General features: G+C 40.0%; 1 protein-coding gene and 1 long non-coding RNA gene across 6 annotated transcripts in view; one reads left to right on the forward strand and one right to left on the reverse strand.

Annotated features, from left to right (window-relative positions):
• Window positions 1-25421, forward strand: LOC138758650 (uncharacterized). Its single transcript, XR_011354374.1, has 3 exons — window positions 1-51; window positions 265-370; window positions 25319-25421. It is a non-coding gene; the product is annotated as an uncharacterized lncRNA (long non-coding RNA).
• dock8 (dedicator of cytokinesis 8) overlaps window positions 1-25620 on the reverse strand; it is a 259931-nt gene that overhangs the window by 110076 nt on the left and 124235 nt on the right. For all 5 annotated transcript variants that reach the window (XM_069927656.1, XM_069927641.1, XM_069927639.1 and 2 more), the window contains 6 exons: window positions 22845-22994; window positions 21241-21321; window positions 19908-20064; window positions 19654-19790; window positions 14155-14248; window positions 7570-7732 (listed from right to left, as the gene is read on the reverse strand). In XM_069927656.1, coding sequence (XP_069783757.1) covers window positions 7570-7732; window positions 14155-14248; window positions 19654-19790; window positions 19908-20064; window positions 21241-21321; window positions 22845-22994 — 782 coding nt within the window. The remainder of the gene's footprint in view (window positions 1-7569; window positions 7733-14154; window positions 14249-19653; window positions 19791-19907; window positions 20065-21240; window positions 21322-22844; window positions 22995-25620) is intronic.

A 25620-nucleotide genomic window follows, 5' to 3' on the forward strand; every position in this document is an offset into this window, starting at 1 on the left:
GTCATTTTAGGGGGTGGAGGTCCGCGGTAGGCCCTCTCTGTTGTATTCTATGTACGGTTCCAAAATTTGTTCGAATACTGTGACATTATTTCTTAAATTATATGTTATTTTTTTTTCCAAAGGAATACATTTATTCATTTCTATGTACCATTGCTGTACTCTCAGGCTATGATTCTTGATGCTGTGTCAAGAATCAAGTGCATGAATTACATTTTATCTTCCAATATCATATGTGATTTAGCCTTCTCTTTCTTAATTTCCCAGATGGCTCCTTATCACGTTTTCAAGAGGGACGAAAGAACTAATGGAGTTTATAGAATCCACCCAAAAGGATCCCGACCATTTCAAACATACTGCCAAATGACTGCAGGTCAGTTTGAGCAATTTTATTTCTAAAACTTGCACAAAAGCTCTGAGTACCTTGCCCGTGTTGTATCATGTTTTGTGGCCCTCAAACAGTTGAAGAAGATTCCAATGTAAATATTCAGAGTATTTAATTTTCTTCAAAGTCTTATGTTTACAGGCATCACCTTCAAAGAGCTGTTGTAAAGTATTATACAGCTGTATCCTGCCTCAGTTCCTGTAATAGCTCTCTTATGTGCTCTGAAACATAATCTGGTTGGACTGTGAACTTTGGTCAGCTGTGTTTGGATTACAGAATGATTTGGGGAGCCGTGTGATAAGAATTTATCACTGTTTACTTTAGAAAATGTCACTCCATCTGCATCAATTGAATTATACATTAACTGTTAGAGGGGGAACACATTTTTAACATGCTCAAAACAATCCAAAGACATCAAATTCCCAACTCCATAGTTTCTGACATTTCTTGCTTCTGACATTCTTCATTGTTAATGAACATAATAAAGTACCTTCCTGTAATCCAGAATGTTAGTTTTTGGCCTCCACAGAACAATCTCTAAAAATCAATTGAAGATTATCTTTTTATAATTTTGATTTTAAATAAATTCTTTCATCACATGACCTCAAAATCCAAAGAACTGGATGGAAACATTTATCATAGAGAAAATTGATTAATACAAAAAACCTGGGATAAATGGGTAATTTTCAGATTGATGACCTGCAACCAGTACAGAGAGAACAATGCGAGGACCTGATCAATATCTGGTCCATATTAATAACAAATGAAATGACCGGGTGTGTTGGCAAATTTATAGACAATGCAAACAAAGGGGACAAAGTTAATTGTGAAAAGGATGGAATATAGGAGTTGGGAGGTGATGTTGAGATTGTATAAGACATTGGTGCGGCCTAATTTGGAGTTCTGTGTGCAGTTCTGGTCGCCTAATTATAGGAAGGATATAAACAGAGTGGAGAGAGTGAAGAGAAGGTTTACCAGAATGTTACCTGGGTTTAAGCATCTAGAGTATAGGGAGAGATTGGACAGATTAGTTCTTTATTCTTTGGAGCGTAGAAGGTTGAGAGGGGATTTGATAGAAGTATTTAAGATTATGAAAGGGATAGACAGAGTGGATGTGGATAGACTATTTCCGTTAAGAGGAGGAAAGATTAAAACAAGAGGACATGAGTTAAGAATTAAGGGGCAGAGGTTTAGAGGTAACATGAGGGGGAACTTCTTTACTCAGAGAGTGGTAGCCGTGTGGAATGATCTTCCGGGAGAAATAGTGGCGGCGGAGTCAATTGTATTATTTAAGAAAAGGTTGGACAGGTATATGGATGAGAAGAAGATGGAGGGTTATGGGCATTGTGCAGGGAGGTGGGACTAGAAAGGGGTGTTTGGTTCGGTGCGGACTAGAAGGGCCTAATGGCCTGTTTCCGTGCTGTAATCGTTATGTTATGTTATGTTATGTTATGTTAAGGAAAAACAGACAGTCAAATGAAAGGAGAATAGATTTATTGATGGAATGTTATGTGGGAAATGTGAGTTTACCACTTTGGAAGGAAGTGTGGAAAAATTCAAATATTGAATAAAATTAGAACAGTAACAGAATTCTGCAATGTATATGGGTGTCCTGGTGCACAAAACACACAATTTATGTATAGTTACCCTTACGTAATTAGGAAATCAAGTTAGGTACTTACCTTCAAAAGGATTAGAATATAAAAATACTGAAGACCACTTATAACTGTACAGATGTTTGAGATACTGCTATACAATTGTACAATTTGTGTTCCTTATTTAGCCGGGGTGGGGTGGGGAGGGGGGGGGGGAAGGCTTCTACTGAAGATAGTTCAAAGTGGTTTTGTTACATTGATTTTGGGAATGAAGGGGTTCCTGGCAGGAAAGAGGTAGAGGGATCACAAGACTCTCACCACTTGGTTCAAAAACAGTTGCTACCCCTCCACCATCAGACTCCTCAACAAACTCAATCTGGGACTCATTTAAGGACTCTTACTTTTGATTTTATTGATTTTTTAAACATTTCTCTGTATTGTACAGTTTGTTTACAGTTATTATTTGTTTACATCTGTACATTGTGTACAGTTTTTAATGTTGCACTACCAATAAGTGATAATTCTGCCTCGGCCGCAGGAAGAAGAATCTCAAGGTGTATGTAATGTTATGTATGCACTCTGACAATAAATCTGAAACTCTAAGATTTTGAGGGAGTTTAAGTGATAGATACTGAGATGATATTGCCCTAGTAGGAGCATCTAAAACCATGGGGAGTAATTTCAAAAGAAGGGTTTATGAATCTTTGAAATTCTCCACCAGAAAACATGATATAATTTTAAAATCTCTGAATATATTCTTGACAGGTAGATTTTTAGTCTATGGGGAGAATACTGGAATAAAGTCAGAAAGTGTAGCTGAGGACAAGATTCAAAGAGCAATAACTTTAGTGAATGATAAACCAGGGTCAAGGTGCTATGTCACCACCTCCTGCTTCTTATATTCCACAGCCGATTACGGTTTTTACACTGTCGCTGCGTTAACGGGAAATTTTCGCAAAATTCCCACAATGTAGGCTGTGTAAAAAGTTCAGAACGGAAATGAGTGACTCATTCCCATTCCAATATTTTTCCTGCAGAGCCCTAGACAATTTTGAGGATTGCCTGGAGTCTAAACTGAACTGCAGACAGTCTGCAACAATAGACTAAGTGAATAGGATGACGTCGACACTGTGACGATGCTGTGACGATGTTGTATGTCACATGCAGGGTCGACATCACGGTCAACATCAACTGATGTCCAGCCTTCAAAATCACTGTGACTCAGGTATGTAATGTAAGAGTCCTTCCCATGTGAACTGCCACTCTGGAAGTTAAATGTGAAAATTATGATAGGAAATTATCGTGGCAGCTGTGTAAAAACCATAAATGAGGTACTTTTGAGTTGGTGTCACCGTTGTGATGCAGGAAACATTGGAACCAATTTATGCACAGCAGAATGCACAAATGATAGAGCAATAATGACAGATAATCTCTTTATCAGTGATTTTTATTGTCAGGACAGCAGGGATAACTGCTCTGTTCTTCATAACAATGGCACAGAATCTTTCACATCAACATGAAACAGATAGCAGCATCTATGTATGGTATCATAAATAAAAAGAAAATCTCTGACAACGTGGCACTCCCGCAGGTGTGCATTGGAATATCAACCGTGTAATATTCAAGACCGTGTAATCCGATTTGAACTTGCCTCTTATGGCAAGAATGCAACATTAAAATTCCATATTACAAAGCCTGCACATTTGCACGCAATGATTTTTTTTCTCTATGTAGGTGAACTCTGGTTAGACTTAGAAAACTATCAAATTATGAGTCAGGCTGAATATGTTTCACAAATTGAGCTAGATGGCTGGAAAGGAAAAGGCACGACACATTGAGGTTAGGCCATAAGGACAACTGCCACAGCTTGCATCTTGGTCAGGTTTTATATGAGGATCTTGCATCAGCTCCTGAAGAGTAATTCCATTCTCCACATGATTGAGACAAACTCTGGGGCATACAGTCCAGAATCTCTTCTTGTGGATTAAATCTTCCTGTTTGTAAATTAAAATTTCATTCAGTCTACCGAAGGTCAGTTTTTACTTCCAATGTGGTGGGCCAGAACTAGTCACAATGTTCCAGCAATGATCTTTCCTGGGCTTTCAACATCTAAAATATAACTTCCACCCCCATGTTCACAATTGCAGTGTGGCTAAGAAACAAAATGCAATCAATTGAATAAATTGTGAATAAGCCTTTCATTTCATAGTCATGAGCAATACATGTGCAAAGAACCATTTTATCAGTTTTCAGATCAGATACTATTTATAAGAATAAATAGAAACAGAAATGTTATACAGTACGTTTCCAAATATCTGAAAATCAGTTAACCAAAAAGCTCAATTATCTGAAAATCAGTTAACCAAAAATCTCAATTATCTGAAAATCAGTTAACCAAAAAGCTCAATTATCTGATCAATTTTTCAGCACCAAACATGATGTCACAAGTTGAAAAAAAAATTCACCCGATGTGATCATGTGGGGCTCTGACGTGCTGATTGGTAACAACAGATCTCAGAATCAGCCAGGAAGACAGACACTGAATGGCTGGATGCTGGGTTAGAGAAGCAAGCTGGAACCTCGAGCCTTCAGGGAGCAAATGGAGGAAGCTGACGGGTCAGGTAGCGCATGGGAAGATTGTCCTCATTTCAAGTAATTCCCTCCCCCTCTCTCTTTACATTTTTTTTTACCCTCCACTGTACTTGGTTCTCTGCTGTCCTGGTATCATCAAAGAGGGCAGCCTCCTGGGCAGGAGAAGGGACCTTGGGCTCCTGGGCAGGATAGGTGACGGCAGTGAGGAGGTGGCGGGTATCAGGAATCTGCTGATGCTACTGGGCTGCTTAAAGCTATGGAGTTATCCAAAAATTCCAGTTAACCAAAAAAATGTCCAGTCCCAAGCTTTTCGGATAACCAGAAACATACTGTATTATACAAAATCACCTTACATCTGCCATAAGGCAGACAAAAAAAAATTCCCATTAGCCTTGCCCAGTGCCCCTTACAGTCTGATAAAGAGAGTCCCCTCAGAGACACTGAGAGTCCATGGACTTGCTCCTGATACCTCTGCAGCCACACAACACTCCAGTTCAGCTCAAACCATTGGCAACTCGAGCCCAGATCAAAACCATTAACACGATGAGCGCCCAGGACCCTTTTTGCCCTCAGTACCTTCTTGTATCCTGATTCCTATACGGGTTCATGTGAGGTAGTCTTCACCAGCCCACAGTCTGATGTGAGCCCTTTGACCTCAAGTCACCAGTAGCCCATAGCCTGTGTGGTTCCTTGCCTGCATATTCAACAGCCTCTGTAGCTCAAACAATTGCAGAGCCCCTCACTGGTCCGCCACAGTGGCTGCCATCCTTAGGTTGGTCTCCTCTGCTTCTTCTTCTCGATAGTAGGTGTTCTCCCCATCATTGATGCCCTGTGTCAGTCCGCAGCTCCCCTGAAGTCTGCAACCACGAAGCCATCTTGGGTCCAGACCCCGTGGACAAAAGATTTTAAAGCCTCTATGGAGCTATCGGCAGTGAGTGGGCAATAGGACCCTGAAGGGGAGTGCTGTGTCTCAGCTCACCACTCTCCCAGGGTCCACATCAGTGGAAGCGCTGCCGTAACAGCAGATCCAGCATTTCCAAATTCGTTACTATCCTTGATGGTCTATGTGAAATAATATAAACTGCAACATAATTGGTTTTAACACTTCAATGACTTAGCACACTATCATTGATTAAATCAATTGATTGCAATAGAAGTAACTAATTATTCAGAGCTGAGAAGTGGTTCACAAAAATATTTTAGACAATATTTTCTAACGATTTTCTAAATGATGTGGCATTACTTTCATTTTACATTCTACTATAAGAGTGATTATATTCATTTATCTTGCATATGAATTAACACAGACTAACAGTAGGAGGTACAGTATTTCCCCTTTATCACCCTTGAACATCTACGATTCAATCTTGTCCAATTCATGTTTGAAACTAAATAAAAACAAACTTCTTGGACACTTCTGTCAAGAGTGTGAATAAGAGGGAGGAGTAAGCACAAGGACAATCCTCATTTATGAACATGACCATAAGGCATCAATTAAAGATATGAGTGGCACACAATTTCATCCCTAACACTCAGAGTTTGTGCACATGCATTCCAAAAGTCACCAGATTTTAACTCTTGTTCACAATCCTATTCAGTGTCAGTGCTTGGTATCAGGACTGCACTAATGTAAAGGAGGGTGGCTGCTATTGTATTTCCAAAGCAGAGGAACCCACCCATTCCTCCCTTCAATGGTCTTGATAATCGGCAGTAACTTCATTCTGGTTTTTGCAGCTCTTAATATTAACATTTTCCAGATAGATGTCCCATTGAGACCAGAACCCAGAGGCTGTGCATGTGTGGTATCTTCTAAACCACATGTGCTACGGACTGGGGGTTGGCATATGATTGGGGGTTACGCGTGGTTGGAGCGGTTAGTTAGCCTGCATTGACTGTAATGGTTAAATAGACGTTGGGTTTGTGAGGCTACGATATTTTCTGTTGACTGTTACTGAGGGGATTCAATGTTACGTTTCCAAAGAGACTGGTCATTATAAATTATCATTAGAAAGCATGTTATCATATTATTAAGAACATCACCACGGACGTTACGAGCCATCTGGACTTCGTCATGAATTCCTTGAAAGCATTAATGAGCCCACTTAGTTTCTGGGTGGCTTTTATGGATAGTAGTCGCTACAGTGACACATCACATTCTAAACCACACCCAGCTGCATGAACAAATACCCATGCTACACCTGTGGCAGAGTCTATGGATCCCACAATGGCCTCATCAGCCATCCCATGATCCATGGAATTGGAATGGAAATAAGTCATCCTCAATACCAAAATGCAGCCAAAGGGAAAAAAAATCGGGTGCAAGGTCACGCAGAGAGAAAAAAAACCTTGTTGAAATGGTGATGATTCTAAACCCAATAATAATTCTGAGAATAATAACTTGGATGAAAAAGTAATAAATTCAGCTCAAGCTGCTATTTACTGTTCAACAGTATCTTCTGATGGATTTTATTAATGTGGTGCATAAGAAAATGGAGAGATATTTCATTCATGTCACACTTATTCAATGGTAAAAATCAATGATGTGAATCCCATTTCTTTGCTTTTAAGAAACGACTTATTTGTTCTGATGAAATCACGCATTAGGATTGTGCAAAATAATACAAATAGTTCCTCTTTGGGTCAAGCCTTCATGTGAAAATACTAAATATACCTGAAGTAAGAAGGATAAGTGAAAAACAAAATATTCGACTGGATCCAAAGATTTACCAAAATGCAAAATTAACTACATGTGGATTGTAGTAAAACTTCACAAAAATATTCCAGGACAACTCTGCCCCATAATGATTTCATAAATGGCTTAGTTTCAGCTGGATTCTGAAAACAATACCTTCATCATCAGAAATTGTTGACATCAAAATTAGGGAAATTAGTGACAGAAATTCTGATGCAAGCACATTGAGAAGTAACTTGAAAATGATGACAATTTTTAACATTAATTACATTTGCATTTTACACAGGCACTTCAAAGTGGTCCCCTACCTGTAAGTAGTATGAGGAACATAGACTTCTCGAGATGGAAACTCTAGAATTTCTTTGATTGGTCGACCTCGGTTTTCTGGATATGGCTTGACTGGCAACAGCTCAGGAGTAATGCAGAATGCAGGACTCTCTCCGACAGCCATGATCTCTAATTTTATTTGACCTGAATATGAACAAACTTTAAGTTCTCCTTTCCAATGTTCAGAAATGTTTCTGAGCAATTCCCATATTTAAAAAAAATAATAATTTGAATTTAATTTAAAGTTGCAACACAGTAACTTCTGGCCCAGGACTCCACGCCACCCAATTACACCCATGTGACCAATTAACCTAGTAACTGCACATCTTTGGAATGTGGCAGGAAAATGAAGCACCAGGAGGAAACCCACAAAGACATGGAGAGAATGTACAAACAGCTCCAGATTAAAACCAGGGTCACTGGCACTATACTAACTACTACACTAACTGTATCTTTGACAATAATCATTGGTGCTGTTTGGAACCATGACAGTACAGAAATGGGCCCCTTGAGCCCTTCTAGTCTGTGCTGAACTATTTTATTTTTGCCTAGTCTCACTGAGCTGCACCCAGTCCATAGCCCTCCATACCTCTCCCGTCCATGTACTTGTCCAAATTCTTCTTAACTGTTAAAATTGAGCCTGCATTCACCACCTCAGCTAGCCACTCGTTCCAAACATCCACCACTCTCTGCATGAAGAAGTTCCCTTTAAACTTTTTCCCTTTCACCCTTAACCCATGTCCTCTGGTTTGTATCTCACCTCCCCTCAGTGGAAAAATCCTCCCTACATTTACTCTGTCTATCCCCATAATAATTTTAAATACCTCTATCAAATCTCTCCTCATTCTTCTATGCTCCATGAAATAAAGTCCTAATATTTCCCTGTAACTCTGTTCCTGAAGTCTGGGCAACATCCTGGTAAATCTTCTCTGTGCTCTTTCTATCTTATTGATATCTTTCCTGTAGTTCGGTGACTAAAATTGCACCAATATTCCAAATCTGACCTCACCAATGTCTTATACAACTTTACCATAACATCCCAGCTCCTAATCTCAATACATTAATTTATGAAGGTCAATATGCCAAAAGCTTTCTTTACAATCTTATCCAGCTGTGATGCCAACTTCAGGGAATTATATATCTATATTCCCAGGTCCCTCTGTTCTACTGCACTCCTCAGTGCTCTACCTTTTACCATGTATGTCCTTTCTTGGTTTGTCCTTCCAAAATGCAACACCTCACTCTTGACTGCATTAAATTCCATCTGCCATTTTTCATCCCATTTTTCTAGCTGGTCCAGATCTCTCTGCAAGCTTTGAAAACCTTCACTGTCAACAACACCTCCAATCTTTGTGTCATCTGAAAACTTGCTGATCTAATTGACCACATTATCATTCAGATCATTAATATAAATGATAAACAGCTATGGTCCCAGCACCAATCCCTGAGCTGCACCACTAGTTACAGGCTTGCAGTCTGAGAAGCAATCATCCACCTCTACTCTCTGGCTTCTCCCATCCAGCTATTGTCAAATCCAGTTCACTATTTCACCATGAATACCTAGTGTCTGAACCTTCCTGACTAACCTCCCATGTGGGACTTTGTCAAAGGCCTTACTAAAGTCCATATAGACAACATCCATGGCCTTTCCCTCAACTTTTCCTCAAGGTCTGAGGAAATATCTTGTCAAGCCCTGGGGATTTATTTATCCACCCTTATTTTCTATAAGACAGCAAGTACCTACTCCTCTTTAATCTGTACATGTTCCTTGCTGCTTGTTTTCCTTACTTCCCACAACTCTGTGCCTATTTCCTGGGTGAATACTGATGAAAATAACCCATTTACACTCTCCCCCATCTCTATTGGTTCCATACAAAGCTGACCACTCTGATCTTCAAGGGGACCAATTTTGTCCCTTTCTAATGTTTTGCTCTTAATACACGTGCAGAAACCCTTAGAACACAACATGATCCTATAAACAGCTATTGGTAATTATTGCATATTTTTATTATTGGTGAAGGAAGTAATGTTGCTCCTATTAAATGATGAGTGTATTTTCTGACTATTCTTTGATAAATATCAATCGGATGGTCAACATCCAATAAAAAAGCTGACTAGACCTTTGTTTAACTTTGCATTTGGAAAAATAGACTTTGAACAATTCAGTATTACGTTAGCAGTGCATAGAATTTTCAGATTTCAGATTTATTGTCAGAGTGAATACATGGCATCACACACAACCCGGAGATTCATTTTTTTTCCTGCAGTTATGGTAGAACTACCATTAACTGGTAGTGCAAAAAAGAAAATGTACACAGTGTAAACATGTAAACAAATAAAAGAACTGTAACAGATAACAAATGTAAACAAACAGAATGTGCAACACAGAGAGAACAAAAGAAAATCATAAAAATGCACAAGTACAAATCCTTAAATGAGTCTCTGATTGAGTTTGTGGTTGAGGAGTCTGATGGTGGAGGGGTATCAGCTGTTCCTGAACCTGTTGATGCAGGTCTTGTGGTACCTATACCTCTTTCCTGATGGCAGGAGTGAGAACAGAGCGTGTGCTGGGTGGTGTTGGTCTTTGATGAATGTCGGCAGCATTCCCTGTAGATGTATTCAATAATGCAGAGGATTTTGTCTGTAATGTCCTGGACTGTGTCCACTAACTTTTGGAGGGTTTTACATTCAGAGGTATTGGTGTTTCTGTACCAGACCATGATGCAGCCGGTTAGCACTCTTTCCACCATACCGCTGTCAAAATTTACCACGGTTATGGTGTCATACCAAACCTCTGCAAACTTCTGAGGAAGTAGAGGCGCTGATGTTCTTCGTGATGCGATTGGAGTGCTGGGTCCAGGAAAAATCCTCCAAGATAGTGACTCCCAAGAACCTAAATTTCCTCGCCCTCTCCACTTCTGATTCCCCCAGTGATCATTGGATTGTATACATCTGACTTTCTTTTCCTGAAGTCAACAATCAGCTCCTTCATTTGGTGACACTGAATGCAAGGTTGTTGTTGGTGCACCATTCAACCAAGTTTTCAATCTCCATCCTGTGTGCTGACTCATCTCCTTCCTTTATACAACCCACTACCATGGTATAATTAGCAAATTTGTAGATGGCCTTATTGTCATACTGAGCTACACAATCATAGGTGTAAAGTGAGTAGAGCAAGGGGCTAAGTACACAGCCCTGTTACTGATGGAGTTTGTGGAGAAGAAGTTCTTACCAATCTTCATTGATTGTGGTCTGAAGGTGAAGAAATCATGATCCAATTAGACAGTGGGGCATTGATTCCCAGGTCTTGGAGTTTACTGATCAGTTTTGAAGGGATAATGGTGTTAAATTTCAAAATGTAATTGATAAAGAGCATCCTGATATATGCATATTCGCTGTCCAGTTGTTCCAGGGCTTTGCTTAGAGTCAGTGAGATGGCATCCTCTGTAGAGCTGTTTCTACGACAGGCAAACTGAAATTGGAATCAGCAGAGGATCCTCAAATCCAGACTCTGTTTTATTTCCTACCCTTTAGGTATGATATAGGTTACAACAGTCCTGAGTTGCTCCATCAGTGAAAAACATCAGATTGCATGCAATCTCAGTCAATCAAAATATGGACACAGCAATTAATAATGATCATTGGATACTTTTACTTCTCAGGCTATGATGGTTATATAACTGCTTTAAATCAGTTCTATCAGAACAACTATTTAAAGAGTAATTCTCCATATCAGTTTTCTGAGCCGACATCATCATTTATATTGTACAGTAACCATCGAGAAGAAAAGCAAATAGCAAGGATCTTCAACTCTTCCTCCACACATTGACAATGAGATTGGGGCTGCCTCATGCACCCATGATGAGCTTGACAACTTTATCTACTTGGCTGTTAACTTTCAAATCGAGTTCAAATTCACTTGGTCCATCTCTGGTTACACTCTTTTCTTTCTCGATCTCTTTCTCGAGTTATTTTCTACAAATCCACCAACTCCCACAGTTACCTCAACTACTCTTCTTCATGCCCTGTCCCCTGTAAGGATTTTATTTCTTTCCCTTAATTCATCCGGCTCTGTCACATTGCTCCAAGGACAAGGTCTTCCATTCCAGATCATCCGCAATGTCGTCTTCAGAAAATGTGGCTTCTCCTCTTCTCAACCTTCACCTCTATATCCTCCATTTCCTGACCCCCTCTGCCCCTAGATATAACAAGGACAGGATTTCCATTGTCCTCATCTACCACCCCACCAGCCTCTTAATTCAACATATTATCCTCCACCAATTGCATCACCTACAACATGATCCCACCACCAGACACATCTTCCACTCTCCTCCCCTCTCTGCCTTCCACAAGATCTACTTCCTCTGTGACTCCTTTGTCCACTCATCCCTTCCCATTAATCACCTACTTGGTACCTTCCCGTGTAACTGCAGTAAGTGCTTACACATCCTTCCTTACTGTGATTCAGGGCCACAAACAGACCTTCCAAGTAAAGCAATACTTCATTTGTGTATTTGCAATGGTCATTTATTGCATCTGGTGCTCCAGTTGTGGCCTTCTCGATATTGGAGAGATTGGACGCAGACCGCAAAACTGTTTCACTGAGCACCTCTGTCTCCTGCAATAGTGGAGATCTTCCAGTGGCCAATCATTTCAATTCCATGCCCCACTCCTACACTAAGATATCTGTCCCTGGACTCATGAACTGATAAACCAAGACCACCCACAAATTGGAGGACCAACACCTAATATTCTGTCTGGGCACTCTCTAACCAGATGGCATTAACATCGACTTCTCTGGTTTCCATTAGATATCTCCCCATTCTCCTGCTCTTCCCGATCCCTCCATCTCCTTTCCTCCAGCTCTCCACCCCCTTCCATCTCCATTCAAAACATGAATTGCTTGTCCCTTTGTCATGGATCCAACTGCATCAAGTAACATAAAAGCACTGTTAAAGGTTTGATCCTCTATCATGGCACATCATTGGTAGCTAATATAATAGTTAACCTGTCGAATTATTCAACCAATTTTCAGTCAAAATGCTTCAAGGAAAAATTGGATGGAGGCATATGGGTGCCCAAAATGCACAAAAGCTCAGACCACCAGCTACTGCTTTTCTCACTATTTTCTTCAACATAAACATTTTTGATTCCAGCAATTCCTCCAATCCAGTTTATGATCTTTTCACAGAAGCCGATTCCAATTAAAAACAAAGTCTACCTCTGTCTCTCCAGAGTATGTCACATCATACCCTTTCACTGGCCCATCACCCCCAGCTCCAATTCAAACAAACATGCTGAAATCCCTCCCAACATCTATGAATTTTAAGATATTAGGACTTAACTTTCCCCAACTCAACTTCAAGAAGACATAAGATATTGTTTCTGGTTTGAACGACAGTATGTCACTGATTCTGCTTCCTTCCCCAGGCATAGCCACAAGTAGTGCCAACCCCAGCATACTGCCTGATTTGTTCAGGGTATCCAGCATTTTTCAATTTATAACCTCTGCAGCAATAGACTCTTTTTTATTCTAGTTCACAATCTTCTCTCTGCAGCTCAAAACATCACTTTAATACTTTAATTTGCTTTCTGCTAATATATTCAATATATGTAAACTGGTCTCTTTTGGGGAACTTTATCAATTATCTTAAGATTCTTCTGATTACTTCACTGGTTATTCCTTATCCACATATCCAGTAGATTAGACAAATACAATTCACGTTTCATAAGTCCATGCTGACTTTCCCCAATCCTATTATTCTTTTTAAGTTATTCTATTACTACACTTTGATAATAGATCCCAGCATTTTTCATTCCTTTGAAATTCAGCTAAAAGATTAGTAGTTTCCCATTTTCTTCTTTCTTTCTCTTTTCTTAAATAGTGGGTTGATATCTGTATCCTTCCAGCCACAGGAACATTTTCAGAATCTAGAAAACTGTGGAAGATGACAACAGAATCCACTTCCTCAAATGCCACTTCCCTTAAAACTCTGGGATGTTGAATTGGCTGCACTAATTAAATTGGTTATCATGGGTGGTGCAACAAAAGGCTTGTGCGACCAGAATCAGATAGGTGAAGCAGAAAACTCTCCACAACAGATACTGAAGGCAGAATTATGACTTGCATAGTTCATGCCTATCTGCACACTAGATTATGAAGTGCTCCAGACCAGTATGAGGGATCTCCATACTTCATAATCTTGCTACAGATACATTTCCATCACAGGAAGCTACCAACCAAATAACCCAGTTGGCAGGATGCAATAGACAAAGCCTAGAAAGTTTTGTTCCATTTTTCCCCCAACTTTGTACTTTTTACATATAGGTGTCTGGCTGCAAAATTAACTTTCTCACTGTCACATGACAAATTGAACTTTAACTGCAGCGCTATGCACAAATGGGACAGGATCGGATCAAATTCTGCCCAAAAAGAAATCAATCCAAATAGATCCAATGGTAATCAGTTCAGACTGTCACCTTGTCCCCCTTTTTTTCTAAGGTTGGGCGTTAACTTCAAACTGGCTTCAATGTAATCGACAGTTCAAATGAAACTAAACTGCTACCTGTTATTGACCGTAATCTTCTTAATGATGCAGATGATCTTTTTATTTCAGCCAAAAACTTCAGCAAGTCTTCATCACTTAGCTTGTCACCTTCCTATAAACAAAACAACACAAAAACTCAGCACTCAAGGATTTTTGCATGGTGACCAAATATATTCTTTTTTAAAAAATATTTTATTTATTAAAAACCATGAGGCATACATTAAAAAAACAATTAATACATATAATCCAAATAAACATGGTGTACGTATATAAATATATATATGTATATAAAACAAACTACTCCCTCTAATACCTACCCTCTTCCCATGTGACTCTCCCCCCCAATGCCAACTAACCTGCCCCCATAAAAGAAAAAAAGAAAAGGTGAGATATAAACTAGAATGACACAATTAATTAATTAATTACCATGGATTAGATATCTCCCCATTCTCTCTCTCTTCCCCATCCCTCCATCTCCTTTCCTCCAGCTCTTCACCTCTTTCCATCTCCATTTAAAACATGAAGTGGTTGGAGAAATCAAAATTTTAAACCCATATGAACCAAATAAGGGCTCCAAGTTCTATGATAAAAATAATAGTTAGCACGTAAATTACATGCCATTCCTTCCAATGGAATACAAGACCTCATTTCCATATGCCATCTATATATATACTCAAATCAGTCTCATTTTATGAAGTAATAACTAAACAGAAAATGTTTAGCAAATATATTGCTGTACTAAAAATAGTGACTAAGTTCTAATTTTAAGTTAACCCTCTATATTTCCTGTGTTCACTACATATGAAACAAGATTTAGAAATCTGATTGATTACACCTAAAAACAATGACAGAAGAGTTGAGAAATAATTGTTTCAGCATTTGGATTCTAATCGAAATGCCTTGCTTTTAATGAATCATTGCAAGAAAATGGGAAATTGAAAATTCCAGGAAACATAAACTATTTGGAGATAATTCTGTAAGGACCAATTACACAATGTTATATGTGGAGTGTGGAGAGCCTCTCTGTCTGGAATATTGTGAATTGCAGAGGGTCACATGACCTCCCTGTCAGAAATTTATTCCGAAGTCGCATCACCTGCCAATCAAGGCTGGACTCTGGCCACCCATCAGTGCACACTTTACCATTGTCTCAATTAAATGACTCAGTGTCGTCATTGCCCAGATGCCCAGCTCAGAACAGTATAAAACATTGATGTACAGCACATTTCATTCTCTCTGCATCCTGGTCCAAGTCCATGCCAAGTCACTACTGTTGGTATTGTTGGGGGAGCCATGGGTAAGGTGTCCAATACACTTAAGCTGAGCCAAAGTACTGCGATAGATCAGTGCTTGCAGAGAGCTGCATCCCTGTTGGTACAGGGAATCAGGAATGTGTTTGACAGTTCCTGTCTGTGAAGTGTAGACAAGTGTGGGAGTGTGTAGAAGATAGGCGGCCCCTGGTATCGGAGTCCAATTTGGGTCCAATGTGAGTATCTATATAGTTGTTTAGTAGTAGAGTAATTAAGAGGGTTGGTGCAAGGACGCAGCCTTGCTTCATGCCGTTGTCAATGGAGAAGGGTTCGGAGAGCTCATTGCTGTATCTGACCCGACCTTGTTGGTTTTCGTGCAGTTGGATAACCATGTTGAGGAACTTGGGGGGGCATCCGAGGCGCTCTAGTATTTGCCAAAGCCCTTTCCTGCTCATGATGTCAAAGGCTTTGGTGAGGTCAACAAAGGTGATTGACTATCTTTACTATCTTCTTCAGCATGATGCTGAAACAAGCCATGAAAGACCTCAACAATGAAGACGCTGTTTACATCCGGTACCGCACAGATAGCAGTCTCTTCAATCTGAGGCGCCTGCAAGCTCACACCAAGACACAAGAGCAACTTGTCCGTGAGCTACTCTTTGCAGACGATGCCGCTTTAGTTGCCCATTCAGAGCCAGCTCTCCAGCGCATGACGTCCTGTTTTGGGGAAACTGCCAATATATTTGGCCTGGAAGTCAGCCTGAAAAAAACTGAGGTCCTCCATCAGCCAACTCCCCACCATGACCACCAGCCCCCCCACATCTCCATCGGGCACACAGAACTCAAAACGGTCAACCAGTTTACCAACCTCGACTGCACCATTTCATCGGATGCAAGGATTGACAAAGAGATAGACAACAGACTCGTCAAGGCAAATAGTGCCTTTGGAAGACTGCACAAAAGAGTCTGGAAAAACAACCACCTGAAAAAATATACAAAGATCAGCGTGTACAGAGCCGTTGTCATACCCACGCTCCTATTCGGCTCCGAATCATGGGTCCTCTACCGGCATCACCTACGGCTCCTAGAACGCTTCTATCAGCACTGTTTCCGCTTCAGCCTCAATATTTATTGGAGCGACTTCATCACCAACATCGAAGTACTCGAGCTGGCAGAGGCCGACAGCATTGAATCCATGCTGCTGAAGATCAAACTGCGCTGGGTAGGTCACGTCTCCAGAATGGAGGACCATCGCCTTCCCAAGATCGTCTTATATGGCGTGCTCTCCACTGGCCACCGAGACAGAGGTGCACCAAAGAAGAGGTACAAGGACTGCCTAAAGAAATCTCTTGGTGCCTGCCACATTGACCACCGCCAGTGGGCTGATCTTGCCTCAAACTGTGCATCTTGGTGCCTCACAGTTCGGCGGGCAGCAACCTCCTTTGAAGAAGACCGCAGAGCCCACCTCACTGACAAAAAACAAAGGAGGAAAAACCCAACACCCAACCCCAACCAACCAATTTTCCCTTGCAACCACTGCAACCGTGCCTGCCTGTCCCGCATCGGACTTGTCAGTCACCAACGAGCCTGCAGCAGACGTGGACATACCCCTCCATAAATCTTCGTCCGCGAAGCCAAGCCAAAGAAGAAAGTAGAGTAATTAAGTATCATTTGACATCTACCCAAGTTTGCCTCAATAAAGTTGCATTTGATTGTAACACTTGTGTCCCGACTCATCTCTCTGTGAACCCATTAAACCAGATACTTCCCAATGATTTACAGGTAGTTTACTTGTGAATGTGAAACCTGTCAGTGCATTAAGAAACAAGCAAAAGGAAGAAAGCATTTCTGTTCACTCTTAATTTCATCAATATCTCTTTGAACATAGTTGTAATACATAAAGATGCTCAATTTTAAGCAGAAGATTCTCAATCTCCCACCATACTTCAGAACAAAAAAGATAAAGACCTGTTAAAGTCACAACACTTTACAAATAGTTAAACTAAAGAGTTCTTATCTACCTGCAAGATTCCCAATATCATGTGTTTTATCAGTTGCAAAAGATGTAATCCAAATCTTACTTCTGATAAATTTAACCGATCACAATGGGAAGATGTCAGACAATTGTTCCAGTTAAGGAAAAGAATGGGTTCACAGAATTAAACAGATGTAATTTAACAAAATATATTTTAACATGGCTGAGACTCTGAAGTAAACAATATTTTAAAGAAGATCTTTGATAAAACATAGAAGAGTACATCACAGGATCAGGTCCCTCAGCTTTCCATGTCTTTGTCAACAAGTGACAATCTCACCAATTCCATCTGCTTGCACATCAGCTGTATTCCTCCTTTCTCTGCCATTCCATGCATTCTGTCTAATTGTGCCATAAAAATTACTATCATATTTGCTTCTACCATCTCCCCTTACAGCATCCTACAGGCACTTATCACTCTCTATGTAAAACACTGCGGCTCATATTTATTTCAAATTGCTCCCTCTGACCTTGAAGCAATGCCCTCCAGTATTTGACATTTCCACTCTGTGAAGAAGATTGGCTACCTACCCCATCTATGGTGCTCATAATTTTATAAACTTCTATCAGGTCTCCCCTCAGCCTCCAAAACTGGCCGTTGCAGTTAGCGCAACGTTGTTACACAGCACCAGCAATCGGGACCGGGGTTTGAATCCTGCGATGTGTGTAAGTTTGAATGTTATCCCCATGTCTGTGAAGGATTTTTCCAGGAGCTCCAGTTTCCTCCCATAATTTAAAATGTACAAGTGTTGTTGGTTCATTGGATGTAATTGGGAGTATGGGCTAGTGGGCCGAAATGGCCTGCTACCATGCTATATGAGTAAGTTTTAAAAAAATTAACTCTGTAGAAAAAAAAACGAGTTTGTCCAACCTCTCTCTCCATGTCGCTAATACTCTCCAAACTAGAAAACATTCTGGTGAGTCTTTTCTGCATCTCACCAAAGCCTTCACATCCATCTTTTGGTGTGGAACTCAGGACTGCACAAGTGCGTTATTATCATGTATTCCAAGATATGATGAAAAGCTTTGTATTGTGTACTATCCGGACAAGTACTTAAAAAATTATGGTAGTGCAATTACAAAAGTGCATGGTATAGTGTTACATCAAGTCAAAGATTGCAGGATATAGTGTCAAAAAGATAAAGTGCAATTAATACAGTGCAAAGGCATAATATTTTTTAACAAACAGAGACATAACTAGTTTCATACAGATGCAACATGATTTACGAACATCATTGTTCCTGAAGGATCTGCTATTTACTGTATACTTTCTTCTTGCATCTGACTGCCCAAAGAAATCTTATTCTTGTCTGGATTAAACTCTATCTGCCATCTCTCCATCAAATTTTCACCTTGGCTATATCCTGGAATATCTTTTGACAACCTTCTTCATTAGAGAAACATGGAAGCATCTAAAACCATAAAAAATAGGAACAGAAGAAGGTCATTCAGTCCTTCGGGCTTGCTCCACCATTCAATACGATCATGGCTGATAATAAAATTTCAGCACCCTATTCCTGCTTTCTCACCATATACCTTGATTCCCTTTAGCTCTTCGGATCAGATCCAACACCCCTTTGAATATTTTTTTAATGAATAGGGTGTTCTGCAAATTCACCATTCTCTGTGTGAAAAAGTTTCTTCTCTATCAGGAACTTTGCTATTAGAGTTAGGGAGGCCAGACAAATTTGGATTTGTTTTGGTGGAGGGGTGACATAATAGATTTTTTAAAAATTAAACGATACATAATCAGGGGAGGTAGTGTCTTTTCCCTAGAGTGGAACTATCAAATTCCAGAGAGCATAGTTTTAACATCACGGTGTTGTAATAATTTTAAAGATGACCCTGGAATTTTTGGGCCTGTACAATATGTGCAAAGACTAAAAATAAGCACCTAATACATCATTCATTTTGCTGGTATGTTAACAAAGGATGAGCAATCATTAGATAAAACTAGGCAATTCTACAAGTCTTGGAAAGCCATTGCTCACATGCCCTGAGTTTAATTTGTGCTTCAGTTTTGATTATTTTTTGGCTTTATAATATTCAAGTTTCATGGACCTGGCAACTCTTTTCAAGCACTGTTGTCACTTTGATGGATACTTTCTAAACCACAGTGGAACTTGGCATGAAAAATCACATGAATGTGGCCACAGGGATTCTAAAGACAACGACACTGGTCCAGCGATTCCAACAACAACATATAGACATATTCACAAGATCGAAACATACCTGTTTGAAGAAGTTACTGAGAGGAACTGAGGAGGTTTTGAAATTGGACAGATTGCATGGATCCTCCAACAGAGATGACTTCTCAGAAAGTCGCCTTTGATGTAAATAAACCTTTTTGTCTCCACTGTTTCCTTTACCTTTTTTTTAAGAGCACATCAGAAAAATAAAGGCGCATTATTAGAACAGTGTTTTGTAGTTAGAAAACACAAAAAAAAAGAGACAAAAACAATGGGCATATCTTTTTACTATATTACCACTGGAGCTTTCCGCCTCTAATGTATCTCTGTCAGTTAAACTGGAGGTGAGATTCATGATATTGAGATAGGTCCATGCAAATGGCATTCGGTATTTTCCCAGCCGCTGGCAGAAGGACTCTGCTTGAGTCTTTAGCTTCTCTATTTTATCTTTATTCTGGAGGAAAAAAAAGGAATTCAGTTGCCTGATACATGGCTAAATTACACTCACAAGTTTGTGGAAAGACAGGAGTAGTAGAGTGATACAATTCTAATTCAGACAAAGGGGATAAGTAAAGACAAGATTATTGTTGGCAGAGAGCAGGGGAGTTGACAGAGCCCATTTCTGTACTGTACAACTCCATGACTATTATTTGGCTCATCTCCTGAAGCAGTGTACTACTTAGTTTTCTCCAAAGGCATAGTCATAGCTGTAAAACACTCTGGGATATCCAAAGTTCATGGAACATATTTTATAAGTTTTTGAAATCTTGATTGTTTTGGGTGAAAGTGGAGGTGGTGGGATGGTGAAAAGATCCCCAGTGTAGTTAACTGATCATCTGCATAGCCTAAAGGCAAGATTAAAAATTAAAGGGGCAGCATGGTTAGGGAAGCAGTTAGCACAACACCATTACAATGCCAGCAATCGGGACTTGGGTTCGAATCCTGCTCTGTCTGTAAGAAGTTGGTAGGTTCTCCCTGTGTCCACTTGGGCTTTCCCCGGGGGCTCGTTTCTTCCCACTCATTGAAACATACTGGGAGCTGTGGGTTAATTTGGTGTAATTGGGCAGCGTGCTGCTTGTCTAAAAAAAGTGATCAAATGTTCATGGCCTTGAATGTCAACACCATGGATACCATTGTGATTGTGCCAAGAGGGAATGAGAAGAAGTCATCTCCTTCTCCATTTCTTCTTTTGTCATGAAACATTAATTCAGGTTCTTCCTGAGCCCAAATTTCCTCAGCATCGTAATAATTTTCAAATTGCAGACTTACTTGTTCAGGAAGTCCCAGCTATAAGTAAATCTACTTTAAAGCTCCAGAAGCAGAATTTTAATTAAAATTTCACAGATGAAGACGGGCAGCATGATTTGAGTAGTGGTTTGTGCAAGACCATTACAGCGCCAGCATTTGGGACTGGGGTTCAAATCCCATGCTTTCTGTAAGGAACGTTCGCCCCATGTATGCATGGGTTGCTCCAGGGGCTCCAGTTTCATCCCACCATTCAAAAATGTACTGGGGGTTGCAGGTTGATTGGGTGTAACGGGGCAGCATGGGCTCGTGGGCAGAAAGGGCCTGTTACCATGCCATGTGTCTAAATTAAATATTTTGAGAAAGTTGAGGAAATATCAGGTACCTTTGTGGAGTCAGTCTCTTTCATTACAAGATATGGTTCGGCACATTCGGCAATATCTCCCTGCTGAAGAACCTTTTCAATCTAAAAATGTTAACAAAACTATGATAAGTAAACTTTTGCACCACATTGATTTCGATTGGTTCAAATCCAATCTTTTAAGCAAGGAACAATGTGGTCCATTTTGGGATTGTATCATTACTCAACTGTTCAATTGATGTGATGGTTTTCCTCAAGCTTTGCTTAAAAGAACAGTCAAGGCATTGGGTTTTGAGAAACAGAAACAAAGGATAGATTTATGTAGCCTCAACTCATTACCCAGTAACTTCACTACACCATCTAACATTCTTGAATTGAACAGTGGGGCCTCAGCACTCCCAAAGTCAAAGGCTTCAAAGCCAGGTGCCCCAGCCACAGTACATCCAGACAGTTTTGACACAGGCAAAGTTGTGGTGGATTTGGATATTTTATGGTAACACAAGTTAATAGGAATCATAAAAACATTAAATGAATGGAAAACGATTAAAAAAAATTCTGCTTTCTTAGTTGCAAACTGAGAGTCCTCATAAAAGCCAACAACTTAGATTCTACGCCAGATTTCACCTGAGGTGGTACTGAAGAGCTGATTCCCATTGCTGAAGAAGCTCAGCAAGACCAAGTCTAATAGAAGGGCTGATGTGGAGTTAAATATTGTGCAATAACAAATATGGCAGTACTGGTCCCAATGCAAGTCCCAGACTGTCAGTATTCACTTTCTTCTGGACAAATGGCTGAACTACAGTCAATACATTCAAAGTGAATCACTAAACTCAGAAACAATGAGCTCAACCCTGAGTACATCCATCATTTTCTGATTTATTTTATCCTCAATTAATTTCTTCTATTTTAAATTTAACTTTGGTGCAACAAAAAGGATTCAGTCATGCTTTGCTTTCCTGCATCTCTCACTCTTTACTTACCCATTAGTTGCCTAAATATTTTATTACCTATAAAATGTTTATTCTGAGCAACTCTGAGATTAAGCATCAACTGAGGTACTGGGATCCTTGCAGCTAGAGTGATAGAAGGAGATCTCAACATTGCTTCCAATCACAAAATCTCAGTGATTTCATCTTTCATGTCGGATTACAATTATACAATTATTATTTGTCAAATTTTGAAAATAAACATAGTCAGGGTTTGGATAATTCATGTATTGAACAATTTGCATAAATAGACAGAAAAATAGCAAATCCATAATGTGATAAGCCTTTGATCATCTTGCACTTCATTCCTGTCACTAAAGTTGGTCTGTGTAGCTTAATTTTTGATTATTCCCCATGAAATATTAACACCTCCAGCTCAGTGGCAACAATGAAGAGCACACTAGTTACATAACAACACAAACCTCACACATATCCTTCATTTTTTGAAAAACCCAGAGCTGTTGGATTTACTGAAAACATGGTGTCTACTAATAATTGTAGAAGATTATAGAGGAAATGTCATCCTACTGCCCATTGTAGAATGTACAGCAGAGTGCAGGCCCATGATGTTGTGCTGACTTATGAAATTATTGCCAAGCAATTGCTTTACATAGGATATCAGGATGAATAGAAATACTTCACCTTGATGACCAGATAGATGTCTGGAGAAGGATATGTAATAGAGAAGATAGCCGATCGACTCAGGCTGGAGGGTGCCATTTGATTTGTATGCGAGCGAAGAAATGCCTTTATCTGGTCATTGTTCAAGTCACAGTAAAAATTCTCTGAAATCTGAAAGAAAAATTATTTTCAGTAATAAGAAAAATATATCAGGATTTTCATATATAATGTAGAAAACATAACCAGTCATATGGAGTTAAAATAAAGGTCAGAAATCAACTAAATGAACAAAGGAAAAGGGGCTAATGCTCTATTGAATTCCATTTTCTCCAACTTGATGAGCTTTCTCAGACATTATTGGAGCCCTGCCCCGATTTTCTTCTTCCTTCCAAAGACCTGGAGTAACATTAACTTTTGGTGCCATGGTTATCAGGAGTCCTCTAGCCTCTTAATCAAGTTCCAATCCACAAAGACATGCCTGGGACTGGCATATTTACAGATCATTCAGCCACAAGAAAGCACCGCAGCATAGCTTAATTCTAATACTATCTGAAGACTGGCATGGAAACCCACGACTGAAGCCTTGCTCCAGGAAATATCGCTCCTGGATATAAAACTATTCAAAGATGGAATAGGTTATTGATCCAATCATCAGTCTTTGCTGTGATCTGGAAAATGCAACCTGAAGCATTGGTGAAGAAATAGCAAAAGGAGGTGCCAAACCATTATTTAGAAGAGAGTTAGATGAATAATTAAGGAGATGAAAATGTAGGGCTTTGGAAAAGAGACAGAGACTAGAATTAAATTGTACCATTCTGTCAAAGCACAGACACAACGAATATAACCTTCCATGTTATTTCGTTCTCTAATTTCACCAAATTTAATCTCGTTTGTTTACGGTACGTTGCTATAAACCAGAATTTATAATGTTATGAAGCATTATCAATATTGTTGAATTTGAGATCTCTCTGCTTCTGTTCCTCACTCAGTCTCATAGATGCTTCAAGCTTGAACCATCTCATTGACTGAATTTGCATTCTCCACATACCTAAGGCAACAACCTATTTTAACATTTCAATTCCTTTGATTACCAAAAATAAAAATAATTTCAGATTCAGGCTTGGATTTTGCTGAGGAACATAGGCAGATGTCTTTATTGTTTTTACAGGTAGTCCTCAACTTCCGACCTATGTGAGTTAACCTCCACCCACACATACGACCAAATTTAAAAAAAAATATTAAAACTACTGTAGAAGTACATATTTTGTATTTAAAGTTCTGTGTACAGTTGTCCCCACTCCCCGTCGGCAGCCTGATGTCCCCTTTCCCTGCAGCATCCCAAGGTCCCCGTTCCCTGTGGCAGCCTGAGGTCCCCTTCTCCCAGCGGCAGCCCGAGGACCCAGTTCCCCGAATTATGACCAACCTGAGTTATAGCCAATCTTTCGGTCCTGTTACGATTGCAAGTTGGGGACTGCCTGTAATTGTGTCTGAAACCATTAGGAAGCTCATTGTCAATTGCAGAACTTTTTTTAATCAGGTGAGTAATTCTGGTAAGGGCTTAAATTCTATCAAGTGAACAAACACCAAGTTATACCATTAAACCTGCAGTGATGAAATGCATTTCCTGAAGAGGAACACGAGAGATCATGCATACATACTAGAACGCTTCCACCAGCGTTGTCTCCGCTCCATCCTCAACATCCATTGGAGCGCTTTCATCCCTAACGTCGAAGTACTCGAGATGGCAGAGGTCGACAGCATCGAGTCCACGCTGCTGAAGATCCAGCTGCGCTGGGTGGGTCACATCTCCAGAATGGAGGACCATCGCCTTCCCAAGATCGTGTTATATGGCGAGCTCTCCACTGGCCACCGTGACAGAGGTGCACCAAAGAAAAGGTACAAGGACTGCCTAAAGAAATCTCTTGGTGCCTGCCACATTGACCACCGCCAGTGGGCTGATAACGCCTCAAACCGTGCATCTTGGCGCCTCACAGTTTGGCGGGCAGCAACCTCCTTTGAAGAAGACCGCAGAGCCCACCTCACTGACAAAAGGCAAAGGAGGAAAAACCCAACACCCAACCCCAACCAACCAATTTTCCCTTGCAACCGCTGCAATCGTGTCTGCCTGTCCCGCATCGGACTTGTCAGCCACAAACGAGCCTGCAGCTGACGTGGACTTTTTACCCCCTCCATAAATCTTCGTCCGCGAAGCCAAGCCAAAGAAAAGAAGAAAAGAAGCTATAAATATTAGAATAAAGGTTATTTAGCCCACCAAGTCCATGTCAGCTTCTAGCAGAACAATCCCAGTTCAATTCCCTGTAGACATGCAATTTACTCTCTTGCATCCCCTGATATTTCTAATGAAGGATATTTGACCCTAAACATTGACAATCTATTGTTACTATGGATGCTGTTTGACTCATTGAGTTCTTCCAGGACTGTGTTTGTTGCTTACATCCTCAATATTTCCTATTGCTTCCACTTGCCTACACTAGCATGCCTTTGGAAAAAGGGAAAAAACTGGAAGAAATCCAGGTGAAGAGAAAGAACAAACTTTACAAAGGCAGCACCCAAGTTCAAAGTCATTAGAGGTATGAGACAACAGCACTTCCTGCTGCACAACTCTGTCACCCAAATTTACACTTCATTGAATTCATTGTGTTAATGTACATGTATTAAACCATTTAAAAAAAAAGTCCCACTTGAATTATTCAGATCGTATAAATGTGCAGTGTTTTCATTTTGTTTTACAACTCTGAACTCGGTGGGAAACACAATCATTCAACTCTGACACTTG

Source organism: Narcine bancroftii, chromosome 1 (assembly GCF_036971445.1).
Source record: "Narcine bancroftii isolate sNarBan1 chromosome 1, sNarBan1.hap1, whole genome shotgun sequence".
Classification (NCBI taxonomy): Eukaryota; Metazoa; Chordata; class Chondrichthyes; order Torpediniformes; family Narcinidae; genus Narcine; species Narcine bancroftii.